The 21,637-nt window shown below is 37.6% G+C and overlaps 1 protein-coding gene across 2 annotated transcripts; it reads left to right on the top strand.

Annotated features, from left to right (window-relative positions):
* Positions 1-281: 281 nt before the first annotated feature.
* Positions 282-20,192, top strand: LOC139131278 (polyunsaturated fatty acid lipoxygenase ALOX15B-like). 2 transcript variants are annotated; one of them, XR_011552096.1, is made up of 15 exons: positions 282-1,193; positions 8,390-8,434; positions 11,061-11,186; positions 11,717-11,820; positions 12,162-12,291; positions 12,637-12,732; positions 13,071-13,167; positions 13,799-13,916; positions 15,388-15,480; positions 16,086-16,146; positions 16,771-16,876; positions 17,129-17,219; positions 17,865-18,038; positions 18,694-18,857; positions 19,059-20,192. XR_011552096.1 is itself a non-coding variant. In XM_070697269.1 (15 exons), the coding sequence occupies exons 1-15, from the start codon at positions 645-647 to the stop codon at positions 19,174-19,176; spliced, it is 2,073 nt and encodes a 690-aa protein (XP_070553370.1). In that variant the 5' UTR covers positions 293-644; the 3' UTR covers positions 19,177-19,727. The 2 variants fall into 2 exon arrangements, 1 of the variants encoding a protein (XP_070553370.1); XM_070697269.1 differs by having other exon boundaries at positions 293-1,193; positions 17,129-17,216; positions 17,861-18,038; positions 19,059-19,727.
* The last annotated feature ends 1,445 nt before the right edge of the window (positions 20,193-21,637 follow it).

Raw genomic sequence — 21,637 nt, 5'->3', positions numbered from 1 at the left:
CAACAGTGCGGGCTAAGATGTTGAACGTAACAAGTTGGTGGGTGCATAGTGATATTATTACCCATGAAATGTGAACTTCGAATGAACCAATGGTGTTCCGAAGGACATTCGCTATGGAAAATTGAAAGGCCTCGTGGTATTAATACACTTCGGGGCATTCTCATTCCACATTTAGTCAGAGTTTTACAACAACACCTTTATCGTGCTTTTCTTTGAATGAGTCATGCATGAAGCGCCCTCTATTAGAACGTCTGGGGGAGAAATAAATTGATTCACGTCAATGGAAGTGTGCAACCACGCCATGGGATCTTTGCATGTATTCTCCCTAATGCTAATGATTCGCTTTCGAGTAAAAAAGACTTTTGTTGTTCGCCTTCTGAGTATTCATGTTAGCGCGGATGCCTACCAATAAAGGGGTCAAGGGGTCATGACTGAACGCAGGATCAATCTAAGGTCACTTAAGACGATTTATTTGTTCGCCGCACTAAAATATGTAAGTGTGCGCGTGAATAGCGCGCTAAAGCTATATATAGTTCAATTATACATATCTATCGTCAGTCAGCGTAGCCATCGGTGGGCTGGGCACTACATCATCATTGCGACGGGGGAAAATATCAACGGCTTCGTAATTTCAGGCTGGCGATATGGGCATTTCGGTTTCGCGCAATAAGTACCCAGATGTGATCGTGTACGTGAAAGCTGGCGATACTGACGGGCGTAGCGTGGAGACAGTATATACGGATCTGAGCGACATCAGCGTAGTGCTGTGGAACCAAAATGGCGCTCATTCCCGCAACGTGAAGCTTTCCTACCCGTATCTGTTCCAGCAGCAGGTCGGGCAGACCCAAACCGTCACCCACAAATTCTACATCGCCGGGTTGCGAAATTTCGGGCCGGTGGAGAAAATCGAGCTGTGGCGCAAGCCGAAGGGGGGTAAGAACAACAAAAAGAAGGCGACCACCTCTGACGGATGGTATGTGGAGCGCATCGCGGTGGAGAGCATCTACCAGAAAGACTGCATCTCTATCTTCCCAGTTCACCGATGGGTCTACAACGATATCAAGTATACGTTTCATCGGTATGGGGTGTCGCTACCGCAGAACGACAATGAGAATGAAATTCGTGAGAAGGAGCTGGACTTGAAGCGGGGCATGTACACCTTAGAGCCGAAGATCAAAGGAGTCCCACCCACTGTAAGTTGGCGCCACCGTTGCGCTCTTCTCTTTTTGTCCAAACGATTCCATATAACTGGTTCATATAATACATCATCAATTAAGAGTGACTTGCACCTTATGCTGGAGTTAATTAGCCTGTATGCATGTTTCATGCATTTGCTTCACCATTTTGTCACCTTGGTAATAGACACCGTTGCTCATGCTGACCGTGAGCGGCTGTTGTCGATCCTGTTGACCTGAGCGCTACTACTGCAGGGTCACTCGCAATAATCGCACCCCCAGGTGGCACTTACTTTTAAAATAGACATTGATGTCAGCCTGCGAAACATATCAAATTACAAAGCAGCCATTTTAGTATCGTATTATGCGTCGTGAAATTATAGCACTATTAACTGTACTTGGAAACGGTTTTATTCCGACGAAAATAAAAGGAAAGTTAGATTCAAGTGGGTGTACACCTTTTTAATTCCCATCTGCATTTACGACGTTTCAGTGGCTATTAAAATTCCGCTGTTTATAAGTCTGGAGATGTTGACTTTTGTCTCAGCGTTTATGATATGGATCCGTGTGCGTGTTCCGCCGTTCAGTGAAAACTAAATAAATTGTTTGAAACATATCAACAGTTCACTGGCCCACCTTGTCGAGGCAGACGGTTGTTGAATTATAATGCAACAAAAGAGAGTTCATCACACATGGCGTACTCGTACTTTTTTGTAAACACGCCCCTTTCGGTCGCGGAACTCACCTATAGTATTACCCACTGGAACCTTATCAAATGAAACAAGCCTGGCTCTGTCCGCCTTGACAGGAAAGATCAGGCGAATTCCTAGCCGTAGCCTGTTCCACTCTAAGAAATTCACTCTCCTTTAATGGTGAAAATGCACGCTGGTCCGAGTAGACATACAATTGTACGATTGTTTGCACGGCAGACATAAAGATAGGTGCAGACATTGGGCTGAATACTCACATTGACGTCAGCGCTTTTTTATTGCGCCCATGCAGCAAAACATCCCTTGTGCTCTAGGGTCGCGAATAGTGCAGGGATCAGTCCGACTGAATCATGATTGCGACCGTAATCGACCGGGCAACTGATGCACTTTCTGGGCACTTGCAATAAAAAAAAAATTGTCGTTGATAGCTGCTGTCTTATTCTTAGCATTGTAAATATCATCAAAAGAATCAGAGCGGTAATTATTACCGTTTCTTAACTCCGCAAAATTTCACCCAAGTGCGGTAATACTGGTAAGAAATCGCTGTTTGAAATTGATAATTGGCAGTTCCCTGTGCCGGCTGCCAGTGGCTTTGAGTTTCAGAAAAGATCTGTGCGAGCATATTGTCGAGCCGAAGGACGTCATGTTAAGTAATACTCTGATGCGTGAAATCGCCTGGTAAATAGCGAGCGTTCAGTGACCCGGTTATTGCATGTCTTATCAAATTTTACGTACCGCGAGTAAAAATGTACTACACAGTACACTCGACGAACGCGAAATAAACAGACGTTGGGGTTGTTGCTTGGCAACGAAGTCAGCATAGCTTGAATCCGCCCTACGGATTCATCAACGTAGCGTCATTTTCATGTAATATGCTCGTATTCTTGTAAGTTTCTACTCCTATATATATTTAAGGCTGCCGTCAAATGTAGCTTGCTCATCGTAAAGATTCAGATATGTTCACGGTTTCCAAATTACATCGACGCAATCAAGGGCCTCGTCGCTACAGTTAAAATACGTGTACATTTTGTTAAGGGGCATGGTTTTACTGAGAATTTCGCGCAAGCATGCATTGTATTTCTTGGGTTGAGGTCAACCACGCATCGCGGCTCCCATATGATTCATTTATTACGCGTTGATCGGATAGAGGCGATATGAATTATACATATTACACTGAGAAAAAAACACGACCAACTATACAGTGCGTGCACAATGTGATATGATTCATCCTACTTGTGTGAAGCATTCAATCGTTTTGCTAGATCTGTTGACTGATTGTAAATATTTCTGGTTCTGTACTGATTTATATTGATCGGGATATTACACCATATGCCTGTAGTCGCGCCCTAATATTTTAATTATGGAAAGACTAATACAGACCTGCACTTATCGAACACATGGACAATCTACACGCAACGAAAAAGGGTCACTGTACGAACAGTCGTGAACCTATGCAACTCAATTGGCGCTAGAACCACGCCATGAAAGTAGTGAATTCTATGTTTAGATATTTCGAGGGACGCCAATTCCACTTTGCATACAGCACCATTGCGGGCTTTTGTTCACTCAATGACACCGTCCAAGCGACGCGAGGACTCGGAACACGAACGGCAGTGCTATAGTTGTTCATTTCAGGCGCATTGCATTTCGGGAGTGAAATGACGACTGCAAACCGACACTTCGACATTCGTGGAATTTTAATGCGTGTGTTTATTTGGTCTGCTACGGTGGAGGAGACGCAACAGCCATTTCCATGTTGTGATACAGTTAATGAAAGGCTAACAATTACATGTATCTCATCAGTATCCCTTTCATTATTGATAATTATCTGAAATCGAGTTTCAAATGTCGTAAGCCTGGCATATTACAAGGCAATTTCGCACCTCTCAAGAAAATTATTATAAATTGAAAAGAACAGATAGAACAGATAGAAATGAAGACAAATTTACATAATAATAAAACAAAATAATATATATACATATATATATATATATATATATATATATATATATATATATATATTTATAATACTGTTATGTGGTGTTCGTTGTATTTTGAATTTATTGAAGAATGTACGCTTTGGGTGAATTATGAAGAATGTACGCTTTGGGAGAGAGAGAGAGAGAGAGAGAGAGAGAGAGAGAGAGAGAGAGAGAGAGAGAGAGAGAGAGAGAGAGAGAGAGAGAGAGAGAGAGAGAGAATGTGTAAGTTGTTCACTTTTCTGAAACATGTCCTGACATGGTTTGTTTTGACGTATAATTTCGCAATGTCAATATTTGATGATTTGATGTCTGGTATTACACAGCTTGCTCCATCACTCATCGATTTCGATTTTGCTTTGATCGGTTACTCAACACAAAATAGCTTGTATATGTATTATTATCACGCTAGCTCCGTTTGTGATTTTACAGTCAATCATTTCCGTCACTCCTACACAAATGGTTGAAAACAGTGAATAATATGAGCTGACAAGAAGGAAATTGACATTGTTGATTATTCGACCATGTTCGGGACCCAACATGAAAAGCACAGTTATTGCCACTTAAATAGGGTTTGCAACTCGTTTCTGCACCCGAAATAAAACGAGAAAATTATATATTCCTGCTGTCTGTCTTATTGCTTGTAATGCGAACCGTCTGCTGCGTTATGAGTAGACATTTAGGTCGCATGCTTGGGTGCAATGCAACCTACGTTAATGGATATTTTAAGAATTGACCCCCCGTCATTGAGTCGTAAACCAATCTGTCCACTGTGTTAGTTGTAACTTCGATTTGAATATATAATGTAAATCTGTTGTCATGTTTGATTTCTATGCAAAGTTGATACAGATTGACGAAATGCATAGTGTATTTGTCTAGTGTATGTTTCTCCGTTGTTCAAAGTACTGCATTTGCGTCGGGAAATACAGCCGTTTGCAAGTTATGTTACATTAAGTGTTAACCTTGGACGAAGAAGAGTGAAGTAAATAAATAAATAAATAAATAAATAAATAAATAAATGAATAAATTAGAAGATTTAAAATTGACTATAGGTATGGGCGAGAAAATTTCAAGCACACATTATGTATCATTACTTCATATCTATACCTGTATATATAATTTTAGATGCATGACGAGTGTATAAATTTAAACTAAGGCTGCGAAAATGACAATGGTGTTATAAACAAAGAGGACACGCAAATGACCCTCAGAACGAGGTGCCAATGAAACCGTAAAGGCCAATTCTAACCTTACAACCTCACCGCGAAGTTGAACTTATACGTGAAATAACCATGTTAAACTTTCAGGTAACCGCAACAGATGGTTGCTTGAATTCAATAAACAAGATCGATGCCTTAATTAATTAGCTTAACATATTGCGGTCGTACATGCAGATAAAATAGTGCGGCACATGTGAAATTTCATTCAGTGATCAACATTGTCATTACACAACAGGCAACGCCCAACGCGTGCGTACCCTGTGTACCGCACTTTATTTGAGTCGGAGGTCACGGCAGTGCTTTCATGCCCTATTTATTTTAGCATAGGGAAGTTGAAAGTAAGTTCGCTATGGTGAATATATTATTGTGCAATACAGGTGAAATGTGACACAATGCAGCACTATGCATAAAAGGATAGTATTTCACAGTAACAGAGTACAGGCATTGCATGGCAATATTATCTACTAACTGCACTGCACTGTTCTGCACTGTGTGTTGCAACAGAGTACAAATGCATATTGCAGGGCAGTGCAAAACACAGTTTGCCAAAATATTGTACAGAATTGGGTTCTGAACGTCCTCTATGATGATAGGGAACTGAATTTATTGGTGTGGTATTTGCGTCTAGAAACGTCACGGTGTTTAAAAACAAAACAAAAAATCCGTTTCAATGTTGCAATTTTTACAGTAAGAAGTACCGATGTTTCTGTATGTTTTAATGGCATTGTGTGTTGTGCCATTGAGTGGAAAAAATTTTAGTTACGTAAAGCATAGATGTGCCTAATGCGAATAATATCACTGCTGGTTTGAAATAATGACATGGTCATGTTTGGTTACCATGAAAATTTATTATAAGAAAACAATATTTATTACAAGAAATATATGTAATAAACAATAATCTGAGATATTGTTGTTTTCCTTTGCACATGCGCATGCTGCAGTAAATTCATAATGTACCGATCTGCTTCTTGACATTTTAACAGCATTGGAATGGACAAAAACGGTAACAGCATAAGTAAGCAAATCATGAACAAGATGTGCGTGCATGACATTCCAGAAAGAAGTAGTTTTAGTTTCCGAGATTTTTCTTTCACTCCAGTCAACATTTATTAATTAAAGATTAGATCCAACATAAAATACTTTAAATAAAGTGTAAACAAATAGATAAGCTAATATATAGATGAAAGCTAAAGTTCTTGCATCTCGTCTCTGACTCAGAAGTATCCGATGTGAATTTTTTCAAGTTACCATGATTTACACAATCAACGCAATTGCGACCATCTCTTAATTGGCATTTAGCAATAATACATTTGCAAGGTGATCAAGTTTTTATGAAACAGTCTTACTGTCTACGCGACCTCAAATGATGATTTCGTGAAGTTCTTTAGATCAATTTGGCATTTCGTCGTTGGTCAGTCGTCAGGCATTCGGCGAGGGACAATATCCAACTCAGAGAGAGAGAGAGAGAGAGAGAGAGAGAGAGAGAGAGAGAGAGAGAGAGAGAGTCATATTTTCTCCCTTCTTCTCTCATCCACTTGCTACTTTTACGCTTGTGACAGTGAGATTTAGCCCGCTAATAATTTGATCTTCTAACTCCTCTCAGAATTTTAGTCACGTACAAATATTACCGAAAAGCAACACTACAAATTAAGCTGGTATACGCGGCCAAGCGATCTCAATACATACACAGTCTTTCTCCGTCAATTATGTTAAACGGTCGGCCTGTAGTGTATACATTGTCGCAATGTGCGAGCACCGTGGATGGTTGTTTATAATTAGCACACTGTGTTGTAGTCACGTCCGCAGTCGATGACGTAATTGATTAGTAGCGGGTATAAAGGCACCGCCGTATTCAATAAGCAAAGGTTACAGACTACATCGAACTAAAATATCAACGGTCAGATGAGGAAGTTATTTGAGTATTCAGAAACATTTTTTTTGTCTTACATATAATGTATTCCACGCAAAATCCAAATGGTAAATTGACTCACAGAACGGCCTGAAAATTTAATACCATTCATGTATTACTATTAGTAGCCGCAGTACATTGACATCAATATCCGAGTTAGACTGGCCGTAGTAGTCGTGTATTTCGACTAAGTGCGTTTACACTTAAAAAGGAATGTTACGATATATATGGTTACATGATAAGCGGGTGGCGTCATTATTAGTTCAACCACAGCAGTCACTAATACCTAGCCACAATTCTGGCGTATAGCCTTTGAAGCCGGATTCTGACTCGGAACGGAGACTTGTTGATGAAATGATTTTGTAAACACAATATTACACAATATCGCTCATGCAGCCATGGTTTTAGAGACCTGCCAACTGGGTGATACGCCAGTCTTCAAAACCAGACACTACTTAATGCTGTGCATTTCATAGACCAATCTTGCTGTTGAATAGATGTCAAAATACGAGCAATTCTGCAATATAGCCGCTAGGTTGATGATAGTTACTCTGTACGATTATATGGACTTTAGTGTCAATTTTGAAAATGTGTATTAATCCTTAATCGACTTATGTTTACTTATGCCAAAGGTTACTCTCACTACAATAGAGGGACGTAAAGAGGGTAACAGATTTATTAAAATCTGCCACGGTAGATTTTGCTTGATAAGAACTAACTAGATAATAAGGCTAAAAACACAAAAAATGTAATTTTTGCTCTACAGCTAAGTCAAAATGGTAGCTTTGCAGTATGCATAAGTCGTAAAAATACAAATGTTTACAGCAGTGAAATAAGTAAGGGTATCTTAAGGTCAATTTACCAGAAATACGAGACATTATTCCTACCACAAAATGTAAACTTTATTTTAGAATGCGACAACAATTGTACCCTGAAAGGAAAAAATTCTCCGTGTACAATTGTTTACTTCTCCACTTACTTTCCTACGTTAAAATGCAAGCGTTAAGGTACACGTGTCAGTTCGATATTAAAGGGAAACAGTTGTCGGAACTGCGCCTGTTCTTGTTTATAAAGTTACATTGTATTGCGTGCACGATATCTATATACACCTCATCATCATAGCTGCAACATTTAGATTATATGATGTAGATTATGACAGACATGTTTTAACTTTCATCAATCACCACCGTACCTTGGATACAGTGTTTACATTGGTCGTATGGGTCGTATGGGACCCATACTACCTTTGAGCGCAGTTCCCTGCGACGAATGTGTCCCTTTAAAAATAGGCTCATTTTAATAGTTTCCTTGAATGACACTTATCATTATTCTAGGTAAATACAAGTGACTCGAACCGTGACGATTCAATATTTTTTGGCTTTTTTGATATCTTTAGGCAAAATCACTGCCGCCTGACGAGCAGTTCTCCTTTCCCGATAAGGTAAGACGAATGCCAATAACAATATAATATAAGCTTTAAATGATCGATTATCCATCAATTTATTTATAATCTATCTATCTATCTATCTATCTATCTATCTATCTATCTATCTATCTATCTATCTATCTATCTATCTATCTATCTATCGATCGATCGATCGATCGATCGATCGATCGATCGATTGATCTGTCTGTCTGTCTGTCTGTCTGTCTGTCTTTCTATCTATCTATCTATCTATCTATCTATCTATCTATCTATCTATCTATCTATCTACATTCTATCTACATTCTATCGACATCATTCTATCTACATTCTGTCTATCTATCTATCAATCAATCTATCTATCTATCTATCTATCTATCTATCTATCTATCTATCTATCTATCTATCTATCTACATTCTATCTACATTCTATCGACATCATTCTATCTACATTCTGTCTATCTATCAATTTATCTATATATCTATCTATCTATATATCTATCTATCTACATTCTATCTACATTCTATCGACATCATTCTATCTACATTCTGTCTATCTATCAATTTATCTATATATCTATCTATCTATATATCTATCTATCTACATTCTATCTACATTCTATCGACATCATTCTATCTTCATTCTGTCTATCTATCTATCAATCTATCTATCTATCTATCTATCAATCTATCTATCTATCTATCTACATTCTATCGACATCATTCTATCTACATTCTGTCTGTCTATCAATCTATCTATCTATCTATCTATCTATCTATCTATCTACCTATCTATCTTTCTGCCTATCTATCTATCTATCTATCTATCTGTCTGTCTATCTATCTATCTATACACATTCACTCTACATTCTATCTATCTATCTACATGTCTATCTACATTCTATCTACATTCTATCTATCTATCTATCTATCGTTTTATCATTTAATTACTTTGTTGTATTCTTTTGTTGCATCCTTTAATTAAACTTTTTCGCGCTGTGCAAATTTAACAACTTCCAACATTGTTCGATAGTAGAATTGAAGCTGACGAAAAGCATTGCTGGTAATTAGGGAACCTGATTACAACTGTAAAATTTTGTAATATTTCTTTGCGAATGGGCTTTAACCTTTGAAAGGCCGGAATGCATACGTCTTCAGTGAACTGTTAGTTCTTGTCTCCAGACATGTCAATGAAAGCAATCTCGTTTTACCAGATACACGCAGGCCCAATGAAGTAAATATGACAAGCATGCTAACTATTGACAGATTAACCCAATGACCTTTTCGTAGCCTTTTACGTACATCTGACCTTTTCCTGACAACTGTTGCAAGATGTCTTCTATTGCAAGGCGGCTAAATCGAAGGACAATAATATTTACCATTTAAAAAACCCTCTGAGTTTCAAGGTGAACACAATGTCAATACGTTACACCTCTCCTAAACTGCAGATAAGGGTTTATTATTAGTTGTAACTATCGTAAAAGTCCTGGAAATCAGACCAAAGGTTTTGAGAGCTACATAGAGCGTTACATTTGTAAAGCTCTCAAAACTTTACAAATGAAAAGCCCTTAAAATGAAAAAGTAATTATATCGAGTATATGTATATATATATATATATATATATATATATGCACATTATCCATGCTGAGAAATCTACGTTGTAAAACAAACGCTTCGAGTTGGTTTCAAAATTTCGCCACCAAACCAAATGTTATTTATCAAATTTTAACACCACCTACAAGTACAATGGTACGTCCCAAAGATATAAAAAGAGAGTGTCGGGCTAAGAATCCTTTCACTTCATCTCTCTGATGATAGCAGGATGCATGAAACTTAAGTAACAGATATTATTACTTTGTACTTGAAGTAACTTTTGTTATTATTTATAACGCTTTGTCTTAGCATTGAGCACTGTAATGTCCCACGATTACATCTTTATACTTCGAGATATATATATATATATATATATATATATATATATATATATATATATATATATATATATATATACTCGATATAATTACAGTTTCATTTGAAAAGCTCTAAAAACTTTTGATCGGATTTTTGGGAATATATAATATATATATATATATATATATATATATATATATATATATATAATATTTGATTATTTGATTTGGTAGCGACATTTTGAAACCAACTCGGACCGTTTATTTAACAGTGTAGATTTCTCAACATTGGTAATGTGTTAGCTTTTCTGGTATACAAAGATTTCATTGCTTGCCAAGTAGAGTAGCTCGTTGCTTTGTCAATATTGACATACATACATACATACATACATACATACATACATACATACATACATACATACATACATAATGAAGAGAGAGAGAGAGAGAGAGAGAGAGAGAGAGAGAGAGAGAGAGAGAGAGAGAGAGAGAGAGAGAGAGAGAGAGAGAGGGGGGGGGCGGAGCGCACAATGGCAGCTTTATTTCATTACCGCTATTTACAAAAACACACCTTTCTGACGTAAATATAGTGCTGCTTTACAAAAGCCCAGAGGCGGCGTACAGTGAGTCCATTGTAAAGACTGGTAATTTCACTGCGTCGAGAAAATCTAATAACTGAGTAAAATTGAATTAATATGTATTCCTGGCTGACTTTTTGGTTTTGTTGTCCGCAGTGGGATGTGGAGAAAAGGAAGAAGAACCTGTTAGAGGCCAACAAGTTGAATGATGTGGAGTGCCTTGAATGGGAAACATTGGAAGAAATTCGAACCATCTATGACGGCGAATTTGTATTCCCTGCGGTAAGTAAGCTATTACTGGATTCAATGGCGACGTCTCATTCTCCACAGCATAGTCATTGATATTGTTATAGAAATTCCAGTATGTACTTTGAGAACGTGGGAATTACACTGACAAGAAATCCTTTCATTAATTCATGCAAAGGCTTGTGATATTAAGTCGAGATTTTTACTCCTTGCGTGAATCGATGCAAGACAAAGGATTGATTTCAACAATGTGATCCAGAGCTTTAGCAAACTATTTAAAACCCTATAACCTTTGACCGTAACTGAAGCCTCGTTTTTCTCATTCAATTAATTCTGAAGGAAATATATTCGCCCATACTTCAAAATTAATTTCGTTTCGATCCCAACATAAGCTGTCATAAAAAGGGGATTCTGAATTAGACTTCTGGTAAGTCAAGGTGATGACAATAATGTCCGACGTAGAGGGCGAAGGCTTTGTAACAGTTCTGTGTATCAATAAATCCAATGAGTACTAACGTGACGCAATCAAGCCGCAATGTGGTGTATCTTCCCCTTGTAAATTTCAGTGCCTGGATGAGCGCGACTGGCAGAGTGACAAAGCCTTTGGGGAACAACGTCTGTCCGGATGCTGCCCGACATTAATACGACTGTGTACAAAGATCCCTAACAAGTAAGAACCCGACTGTGATATGTAATGACCCTACCATGTCGTGTACTTTAATTTATCTTTGCCTCGTTCCTTGAAATGGTCGTTAAAATTGTGCTTTTATGATCGTTGTACATTATATCTATTGCAAAATCGATTTCTGGTATAGAATAGATTATCAGAAGCACGCAACTTGTTTTTGATCGAAGACGCAACATGCTAAATAAACCAGTCTCTTTAAAAGTCTATTTAATAGATGTTTTTATAACTCATTAGCCTCTTTGTCTGCATAAACATAAAACATGTAATGAAAATATACTGTATTCAAAAATAGTAGCCCCGCCCTCTAAAATTTATTTCTTAAGGTTAGCCGTCATCGATCGCATGGTGGAGCCCTTCCTCGAAAATCTGTCTCTGGAAGCTGCAATTGAACTGAGACGAATTTTCATCATCGACCTTGACATACTGGAGGACGTTCCCTGCGAGAAGGGTCAGGTAAGTTCGGAAATATTCCAACGGTGGATGAAGGACTGGGATTCGAAATCGGTTTATGTGACTTTTATTTCCATTTTATACGTAAAAGAATCAGTTGCCGTGAAACGGTAGTGGTCACCAGAAAGAGAAAGTATTCACACTTAAGTTGCAGCTTGCGAGACGGCTTGGGGACCAGCCCTTTCATTATAAAGTTGTTTTCAGCACTTTCTATTCCTCATAAGAAGTTTCTATTTTAGTGGTGTCTTATACAGCATTATATTATCACAAAATCAGGATTTGTGATTACTACATACAGTATATTAACCTGCATAAAAGCATAAAAATGGCCTTTTATTTTTCTGGCAGGTTGCTGCACCAATCGCCTTATTTTTCCTGACAAGCACAAACGACCTCAAGCCGATAGCAATACAGTTATTTCAACGAAGAAGCAAAGACAACCCGGTATGTGTGCCGTGAATTCGTCATCGTTATACACTGTCATGGGAATTAGAATTTTTGTCACGATAAGATAATGACCGAATGTTCATTGCACATAGTCTGTTTTGGTATTTACATTCTGTGTAAAGCTAGTTGAAATCGTTTTTCGCAATAGAAATTTATGATGAATAATATAAATATGGAGCAGTAAACGGGATACATTGTTTCACACTTATTCAAACTGTCTAGCCGCTGTATGAGGATGTTCTGTCGTTAAAATGTATTCCCCTTCTTGTGAGCGCAAAGGGAAAACCGACAGCATTAAGAATTTCCAATAAAATGTATTTTGTCCAATTTGATAGGTGTTCGTTCCGTCTGACCCGCCCTATACTTGGCAAATGGCTAAAATGTGGTACAATCACGCCGAGGCTTCGTATCACCAATCGTGGGCACATTTTGGTAAGTACACGTGGTTCAATTATCTCTGTGATTATTTTGTTTTGCCTGTACTGATGAATGTGACATGTTAAGATGTCCGTCTGCGTGATATGTCTTCAGTCATTCAACAGTGAAAAGATCTTGTTCATTATGCTTTTACATTATCGGCCGTAAATTACAGCTCTTTGTTAAGTCTTCCATTTATTTGTCCCCATTATCAAAATTGGAATAGACGCAAATGAGTAATTAAAGGATTGGTACAGTATGCAGTAGAGCAATCGAATTCTATATTCAATTCTATTTACTAAAACTTCCATTGTGTGGCTTTTTAATTCAGCTCGTCGCACTTGGCACTAGGCGGCTAGTGAATTAAGGTCTGACTTAAATATTCATGACAACGTTATTGTGTCGTATCGAGTGTCTTTGATACTGTTCTCAACACATGCAATAGGGTTCACAGACAGTGACGCTCACATATATGTGACGGTTTCCCATTAGACTATAGTTATCGAGGTGTTTCTCGTAATTATGAAGTGCGGTTAAACCGACTTACTAAGCTAAATCCAGTCACTGTAATTCGTGCGTGCCAATTACCAGAAATTGAAAGGAAAATTTCACTATTGTCTCTTTTTTATCTAATGTTTTATTTCAGGCGTCTGTCATTTTCTTCTTGAGTCCATCGCAATCTGCACACATAGCAATTTGTCATCATCTCATCCGATCTTCAAAATCTTGGCTCCCCATTTCGTGCATATCATACCCGTTAACAAGTAAGTATCATCTTCCATCACATCTAGTGTGTATGAGGCATTATAATTCATTTCATGCCACCGTTCAAGTTTAATTGTTTGCTTTCCCAAATGCTTTTTTCACGTTACTGTTGTTAACTTATAACAGTTACTTTATATTCAATAATGAATAACAGCTGATAAGTTTAGATTGCGCCTTCATCTAATATCGGTTTGCAGGTTCATACCATCTGCATGTATCATAAACCTCTATTGTATCTCTTTTCAATAGCTCTATATGTATATATATATATATATATATATATATATATATATATTATATATATATATAAACCACAAATTACTTATTACTTCAAGTATAAAGTAATAATATCTGATATTGTAACTTTATAACTTTGATATATATAATATATATATATATATATATATATATATATATATATATATATATATATATATATATTCCGAAACAATCACAAGTTTATGATTACTGATTATGAATTTATTAAATGCAAATTTATTGGACGCTCAGTGTAATGTTTTTTAATAACGGGAATTCGAAATGTATTCTTTTCAATCAAATGACTGTAGTCGGCGTCAAAATTAATCTATTTAGTATAATCTCTCTGACTTCAGTATGTATAACAGGTGTGTCTTTTTATTTGCACTTTTTGAAAAAGTACCACACAATACTTTTGCCATGCTAGCTAAAAGCAACCCAGCCCATAATTGATATGATGTTGTTGTATTTACGCAAAAAAAAAATACATCAAGCGACGCTATGCCATGAGATTTTGACCAATGCACGACACATATGCACGAGTGATAGCGAGTGCATACATGACAACTAGCCAAAACCGAGTGGTACACCGTCGCTGGATGTAGTTTCCGGTTGTTATGGATAAAAATTCTGGCGTGGAACATCAAACAAAGGATTTTTGCTCTTGCCGGAAGCTTGCCCGTGTGTCAATCGTGCTATATTGCGAATACAGCAAGATAGTTTTCACATCTCGACTTATCAGATCGCTGTATTTACGCCACCAATGTACTGGTATAATATAGGGTTATTCACAAAATACGGCCCTGTATGGACGAGGGCTCAGTGAGTGACGTATTTGACGAGCCGAAGGCGAGTCCAATACGTCACTCACTGAGCCCGAGTCCATACAGGGCCGTATTTTGTGTATAACCCTATTATTATACACCTCCCTCCATTAATCGTCCGTATAAACTAATTCTATGGTAAATTTTGAGGGATGCGGCACGCGCGATATGAGTGAAACGCGCGCGATTGTTGAAATAAAATTGCTACAAACCCCTGAAAGCGCGTCGCGCGTCTCCCGTATTCGGGACTCCGCGTACTATACAAAATACGGAAAGTTATTGGACGGTCAAACTCCCATAGGTTACGGCAGTAGGTGTATAATAATACAATATATCATATTACACAATGCTAATTATACTTTCCTGGATCTCTGTATATTTTGTCCAGTCAAGCAATGTCACACATTCTATCTCCTGGAGGATGGATGGACACCTGTACCAACATTGGTATTCAAGGAATGAACGAAATTATAAGGAGAGGGTATGTTCTTGTCGGTCTTGTTATTTAGCACCTTATCTGTGAAGGACAAACAATGCAACCGTCTCGTCTGTCTGGAATGTTTCAAAATTTATAGACAGAAGTCACATCAAATGCCGTGACGTAAAACAATATTACTTCCTAGAGATGATGCGAGAAAGATACACTTGTTGTTTTCTGTCACGGCATATGATGTGACTTTAACTTTCCCGGCGCACCTGACTGATTTTCTCCCCTACCTTGTTACGATTCTTGATATAAATAAATCTTATATGGCGAGTAGTCCACCAAATGACCTTCATAATGTCACATTTTAAACTAAATACAATAGATCTGAAGGATTTCAGATTTTGAGTATAGGTTGCGAAGGGGGGAGCAATTTTAAGAAACTGGGTATCTGTTACACACTCATCTTCTGTGGCAAAACGAAGGAAAAAGTGTTGGGAAAATTATCATTGAATGTTAAAGTTCTCTATTTTTCTTGATATGAATATTTTTTTTTCATTTCTGTTGAAATAGAGAGAAATCGTTTCAGTGATCGTGTCCTTTAATCATGATGTAATTGAACGCTCGCGCTTATCCTTTCCAATACTGTTTACCATATACAGGTTTGCTGGTTGGAAACTTAATGTAAACGGGAATGTTCAAAGAGATTTGCAGAACAGGGGAGTGAGTAAAAACTAATGTTATCATAGGCAATCCCGTCTAATTATGTGGTTGTTTTACTCTTTTATTATTAACGTTGTTATTTTGTATCGGCCTTGTATTTCTTCAATTGCTCGGAACAACATCCTGAACATATATGCCGTTTCTGTATGCTTGCTTTTCTTTTCTATTTGTCCGGGTGACTAGTGTAGTGTAGAACGTAATACCTCGCACTTTACATGTTCTGTGTGAACGTTGTTCTTCGGGAGAACAATATTCAATGTAAACATCGTACGATGCGGGTATGCGTGGGCGCTGGACAGTAAAATTGCTATGTAAGTAATACTATGCAAAGAAGTATTCAATCCACGCACGGAAAACGTTTTGGACCTGAGTTACACGCTTCAGAGCCTTTATTTTGTTTTCATTAATTAAGAAATAGACATTACAAAGAGATAAAACCACTAGTGATTCACTTTAATTATGCTATCACTTGCAAAAGGAATTTGAACACACTCACTCTTCCTTGGCTAAGCAGCGAAAACTATTTTTGCCACTAGTGGTGTACTTTGTGCGTTACCCAGTGTTGAATTCATGCGTATAAATTTCAAAAAATCCACATCATTCTCGCATATTTTTATTCCGAAGGTATTGGATGTCAATCTGTTGCCGCACTACGCATATCGAAATGATGCCATGGCGCTAGATGGCGCTATTCGACGATATGTGAGGACAGTGCTGTCCGGTCATTACAGTAAGTATATAGCATTCAACTGTTGAACGGTACCAGCGCAAATACGTGTGTGCAGCGCATCATTTTGGAAACTGTTGACCACGCGTTGAGAGCGGAGAAAGGGAATGACAAGTGTCAGAGGGAGTTATTTTGTTTACTGATGTGCACAGGATGTAATAGCGAACGAACTCGTTAAATTGTATCACAGGCCTCTAACCTAGCAAAGGTGTCACTTTAAACCGACTAAGCGACCTTACATGGTTTTCAAAAAAGGAAATATGGAGGACATTGAAGAAGATCCCGAACTGCAGAAATGGAGGCAAGAATTGGTTGGCAGTCCAGAGAACGGGGGAGCGGCATTCAAGTAAGAATTCCCAGAGTTTACTTATGCAATACATTTACTACGTAGTCTAATTCAATGTTGGCTCATGTGATACTGCATGCGCAATATTAAAAATCACTTACAATTTTAAGTATCCGATGAGTTTGACGTTCTGATGACTACGACCGATGGGACTTGGTAAAATGCCTGTGTAATTATCTCTATGAAAACGATAAGCAAAATGGCACGTACACCTGGCAAACACGACCAGTGGTTTTCGATGTATTTTTTCTTGTGATATAATGATTGCTAACTCTGCATATACATGATGGACGATTAGAAGCAGCGGTTACTAATTATTATTTTTCACCATTGAACACAGCTCACTATCGGTTTTATTTGCCCTCCGCGCCTTAATTATTGCATAGTGTTTTCACGACGGCTGTTTTTAGTTATTTAGAAATTGTGCTTAAGTGAGTGGAATACTACAGACAGGAAGCGGTGTCTCCTTTTCTAAGACGGAGCATATCCAATATTAACAAGCTAGCTTGGGCACTGGCACACTGTACCTATTGTCAGCTGTCATTTTGATATACCTGACAAACTAACTTTAGTTCGATAAAAAAACTTTACGAGGCAGAACCTACGCTATGAACATATTACATCTCTGTCTTACGTGTCGCACAGGGCGTACCTGGTTATGATAGCTTTGGAACGCTTGACGAACTTGTGAACACAGCGACTTCAATCCTGTTCCTGTGCAGTGTGTATCACGCCGCTGTCACGGGACCCCAGTATGACCATTATGGATACCCCCCAAATTACCCGACATTCCTAAAAGGCTCGCCACCCAAGAAAAAGGTAAATATGAGAGCTGGTTTTATAATTCTTTGTATGCTTTAACATTTGACGATGACTTTGCAATAGCATCAGATGAATTGGAAAACCCACTAATGCACAGTAGATAATAAGTCACGAACACACCAAAAAACTGAAAGGACATAGGACTTGCTGTTTAGCAAATACCTGCTTCGAAATATGAAAGTTTAAAATTATCCTCAAATTTAGATTTTTAAAAAATTCCCTATCACGAATCACCATGTGCAAATTAGGAGTAAAGAAAAATTAATAGAAAAAAACTACCCACGTTTAAAATTTGTAATGGCTGCTATAAAGTGTGCTTTTGGTTGGCTCTGTGAGTACAGACGAATTTCAGAGAAAACAGGGTGAACAATACGGCCATCTACTCCACTGCCTTCAAAGTGATATCTTAGACTGGACAAGTATTGTAAAGGTGTTATGGTCTCATACCTTATCCTAAAGTGCAAAGACGCATCATCCTTTAACAAATTATAATTTCAGCTGAAATTTGAATTTTTTCCTTCAAATCTACAATATGCTCGTTCCTTTCTATGATATGGTGCAAAGTCCCCCTTTTCTATAATGTTTATTTCAGAGTGATGACAAATATGATTATTCATTTCTTACTTGCAAGTATAACATCATTTTTTGACAGTCGCAACTTAAGGTCGGCGACATTGTCAAGGCTCTACCAACCAAAGACACAACGGTGGATGTGATGGCCATGACGAAGATCTTCAGCACACACTATGGAAACCACCTGTCAGAATATGAAGTCCAATTTCTGTACGATCCCGTGGGGTTATCAGCATTAAGGCAGTAAGTGCTAATCTCATTAATCAGAAAGACGAATAGACAAAATGCAAGGGACGTATGGAATCGACGGACTTTTGCGGGGTCTTCAAAATTCTTAATGTTTCCTGGTTTTTGTAATTACAAATCGAACACCATCTCAAGATCATTTGCAGGGAAATTTGTGTTAGAACCGTATAATAATTAACGTTTTCTATCTTTTTTCAGATTCCGTAACGAGCTGCGGGATATTTCCAAGTCCATGAACGATAGGAATCGAAAAAGTCACATCTTTCATTATCCGTATCTTCATCCGGCAATAGTGCCGAATTCAGTCTGTATTTAGAGGCAAACAAAGAAGACACACTTATCAGAGTCCTTCAGTTTTGTGGGATGCTTCGTCGTAACCTGAAATATCATTCATTTAATAGTTTGTTGATTTGATCGCATTATTTAGCATTCGACGTTTTTGTTGTTTTAAGAAAATCACTTTAGTAACACTTTGAAAACGGCAAAACATCGGTTATTTTTGTGTATAGAATAACTCGGCCTTTAGCTGACTGTTGTCTTTGACCTCAACGAACAAAATTTGGCATAGTTTTGATAGGAAAATTTAGTTCCTGATTTTGAAGAAAGATTTTGACCGTCATACGTATTAAAGCTTAGTAAACATTAAAGAGCTAGTGGTTTAAAATCGATTCAACGCTATGTGAGCCTGAAAGTGTCGTACACACACGTGCCGTTGTATCTGGATTTTGAAGCTAGTGTTTTTATAGGACCGGAAACGAAAAATTTCCGATTCAAGCTTTGGAAATAATCTTGCCATTCATAAACCTTCAGCGTGGTTTAATCGAAAATATATTCTTTAGAACAATAAACAAAACCACAGCCGTTGTATTTGACGTGCCTTTCCTCAAGACTGTAGTAACATTATCGTAAAGCAGCAATCACTTTGCTAGCGAAGTTTATTTTATATCATGAGTACACAGAAAGGAGGTTATTTTTCTACTTTATAGTAAAGTCTTGTCAACAAAAGTTACGTTGCAAACATGATGGAATGAAGCAGTTTGTATAATCAAGATAGACAGTCATATACTTCGGGTGTAGCATCTTTATAGACAAAATCTTAGTATTTATACATGAATAATACTACCTGTAAGGCAGATTTAAATTTTATTTAGAAAAAAACACGCAAGTTGACATTTATATGCAGTTAGCATAGACGTCATTAGCATATTTTTCGCTAGGATTTTGTTTGTACATATATTACTTTAACTGTTAGCGCGTTGCATGCTGTAAGCTGATAAGTTCAAGTAATGAAAAATAAAAGCAAATGTGGGATCCATAAACTGCAATTATGAAGCACCTCGATTGAGTGTTCTATGTCTAGTCAAAGATACATAGATCAGAGTCAATGCGATAACATTTTCAAAAGATTACTTTACATCACCTTATTCATTTAAATGGCGGGCTTTCGGCTCAGGGAGCGATCACGCTGACATCTAGTTTTGTCTCACAACCTTCTCCCCTCCTTGCGTTGTCCCATCAATTGGCAGAAGACGACCGAATAAGGCGGGAATAAGATAGACATCTGACCATACAACGCCATCGTTTTACGAAAAAGAGAACGAGTATCTTTTATTTTTTACCAAAGAACGCAGCATTTCAAAATTATGTACAGGGACACACCAAACCATTTAACAACTGCAAAACTTTCCACCTTTCCACATCTGGCGATTCTCAGTGATCATACAGCACCAGCAACGTTATATGAAGTCCTAAAGACCCTATTGCCGTAGTGCATGAAATGTTACCATGATTTTTGGTCCTTGGAAAGTGAAAGACTTAAACGTTTGCCAAAACTTTCCTAAAGGAATCTTTCAACCATTCTCTTTCAAAATCAAGAATAAAAATCTGGGGTCACCGTCCAAATTTTAATCCTAGAGAAAGAAATACTAAGATAAGTTTACCGGTATTTAAAATTCAAAAAGCCACCAATCCTGTGTTAAATCTTCGGAGGAAAATACAATTTTAGAATTTCGAAAAACTACAAGCCGATGAGATTTAACGCCAAGAGCTTTGAAATGAACCCCCAAAAGTGGTATATCAGAAAAGAATTGTAAAAGTTTGAGAGTCCGAATAATAGTCCCCTAGGCACATTGTACCTTAATGGCTATTTTTATCAGAAGCCTCTTGTTAAATAGTGACGATGGTCGCTAGGGTTTTAAATCGAGTACTGGTAGTCGGCTGCTGTAACATATGCATGGAATTTGAACACAATCTTCTTCGGCAGTTGGCCAGATGGCGTAAGGCGACTGTTAGCAAGCGAGAACTACGAAAAACAAAGACGTTCAGAAACGCCATCGCTAGCCCTGATTTTAATCACATTGCAAAACGACTTTGGTTATTATTTGACAAAATTTCAATTGTTCCTATTGATGAATTTGTGAAGAAAGCCTCTGTCTTTGCTTTGGGGTGAAACTTGACGTCCACAAACCTTGAACATGACCTGTTCATGTTAATCTTAGTAGCTACGAAGATGTATGCTGATTGTCAATGTGTAAATCTTATTGGCTCTTGGCATTTCTTTTGTGGAGTATACAGAGGACAGGACTAAGAATCGTGCCACTGCTTATGCCTGCGTTCGTAAAGAAGAGGGGATTTCGTGAATCTTGAGTGTCATCATAGATCTCATATATATATATATATATATATATATATATATATATATATATATATATAATATATATATATATATATATATATATATATATCTTCTTCAATTTTCAGTAATATCTATATAGGAT

Source organism: Ptychodera flava, chromosome 4 (assembly GCF_041260155.1).
Source record: "Ptychodera flava strain L36383 chromosome 4, AS_Pfla_20210202, whole genome shotgun sequence".
Taxonomy (NCBI): domain Eukaryota; kingdom Metazoa; phylum Hemichordata; class Enteropneusta; family Ptychoderidae; genus Ptychodera; species Ptychodera flava.
The sequence above is the reverse complement of the archived record's forward strand: the minus strand, read 5'-3'. Positions and strand labels throughout refer to the sequence as shown.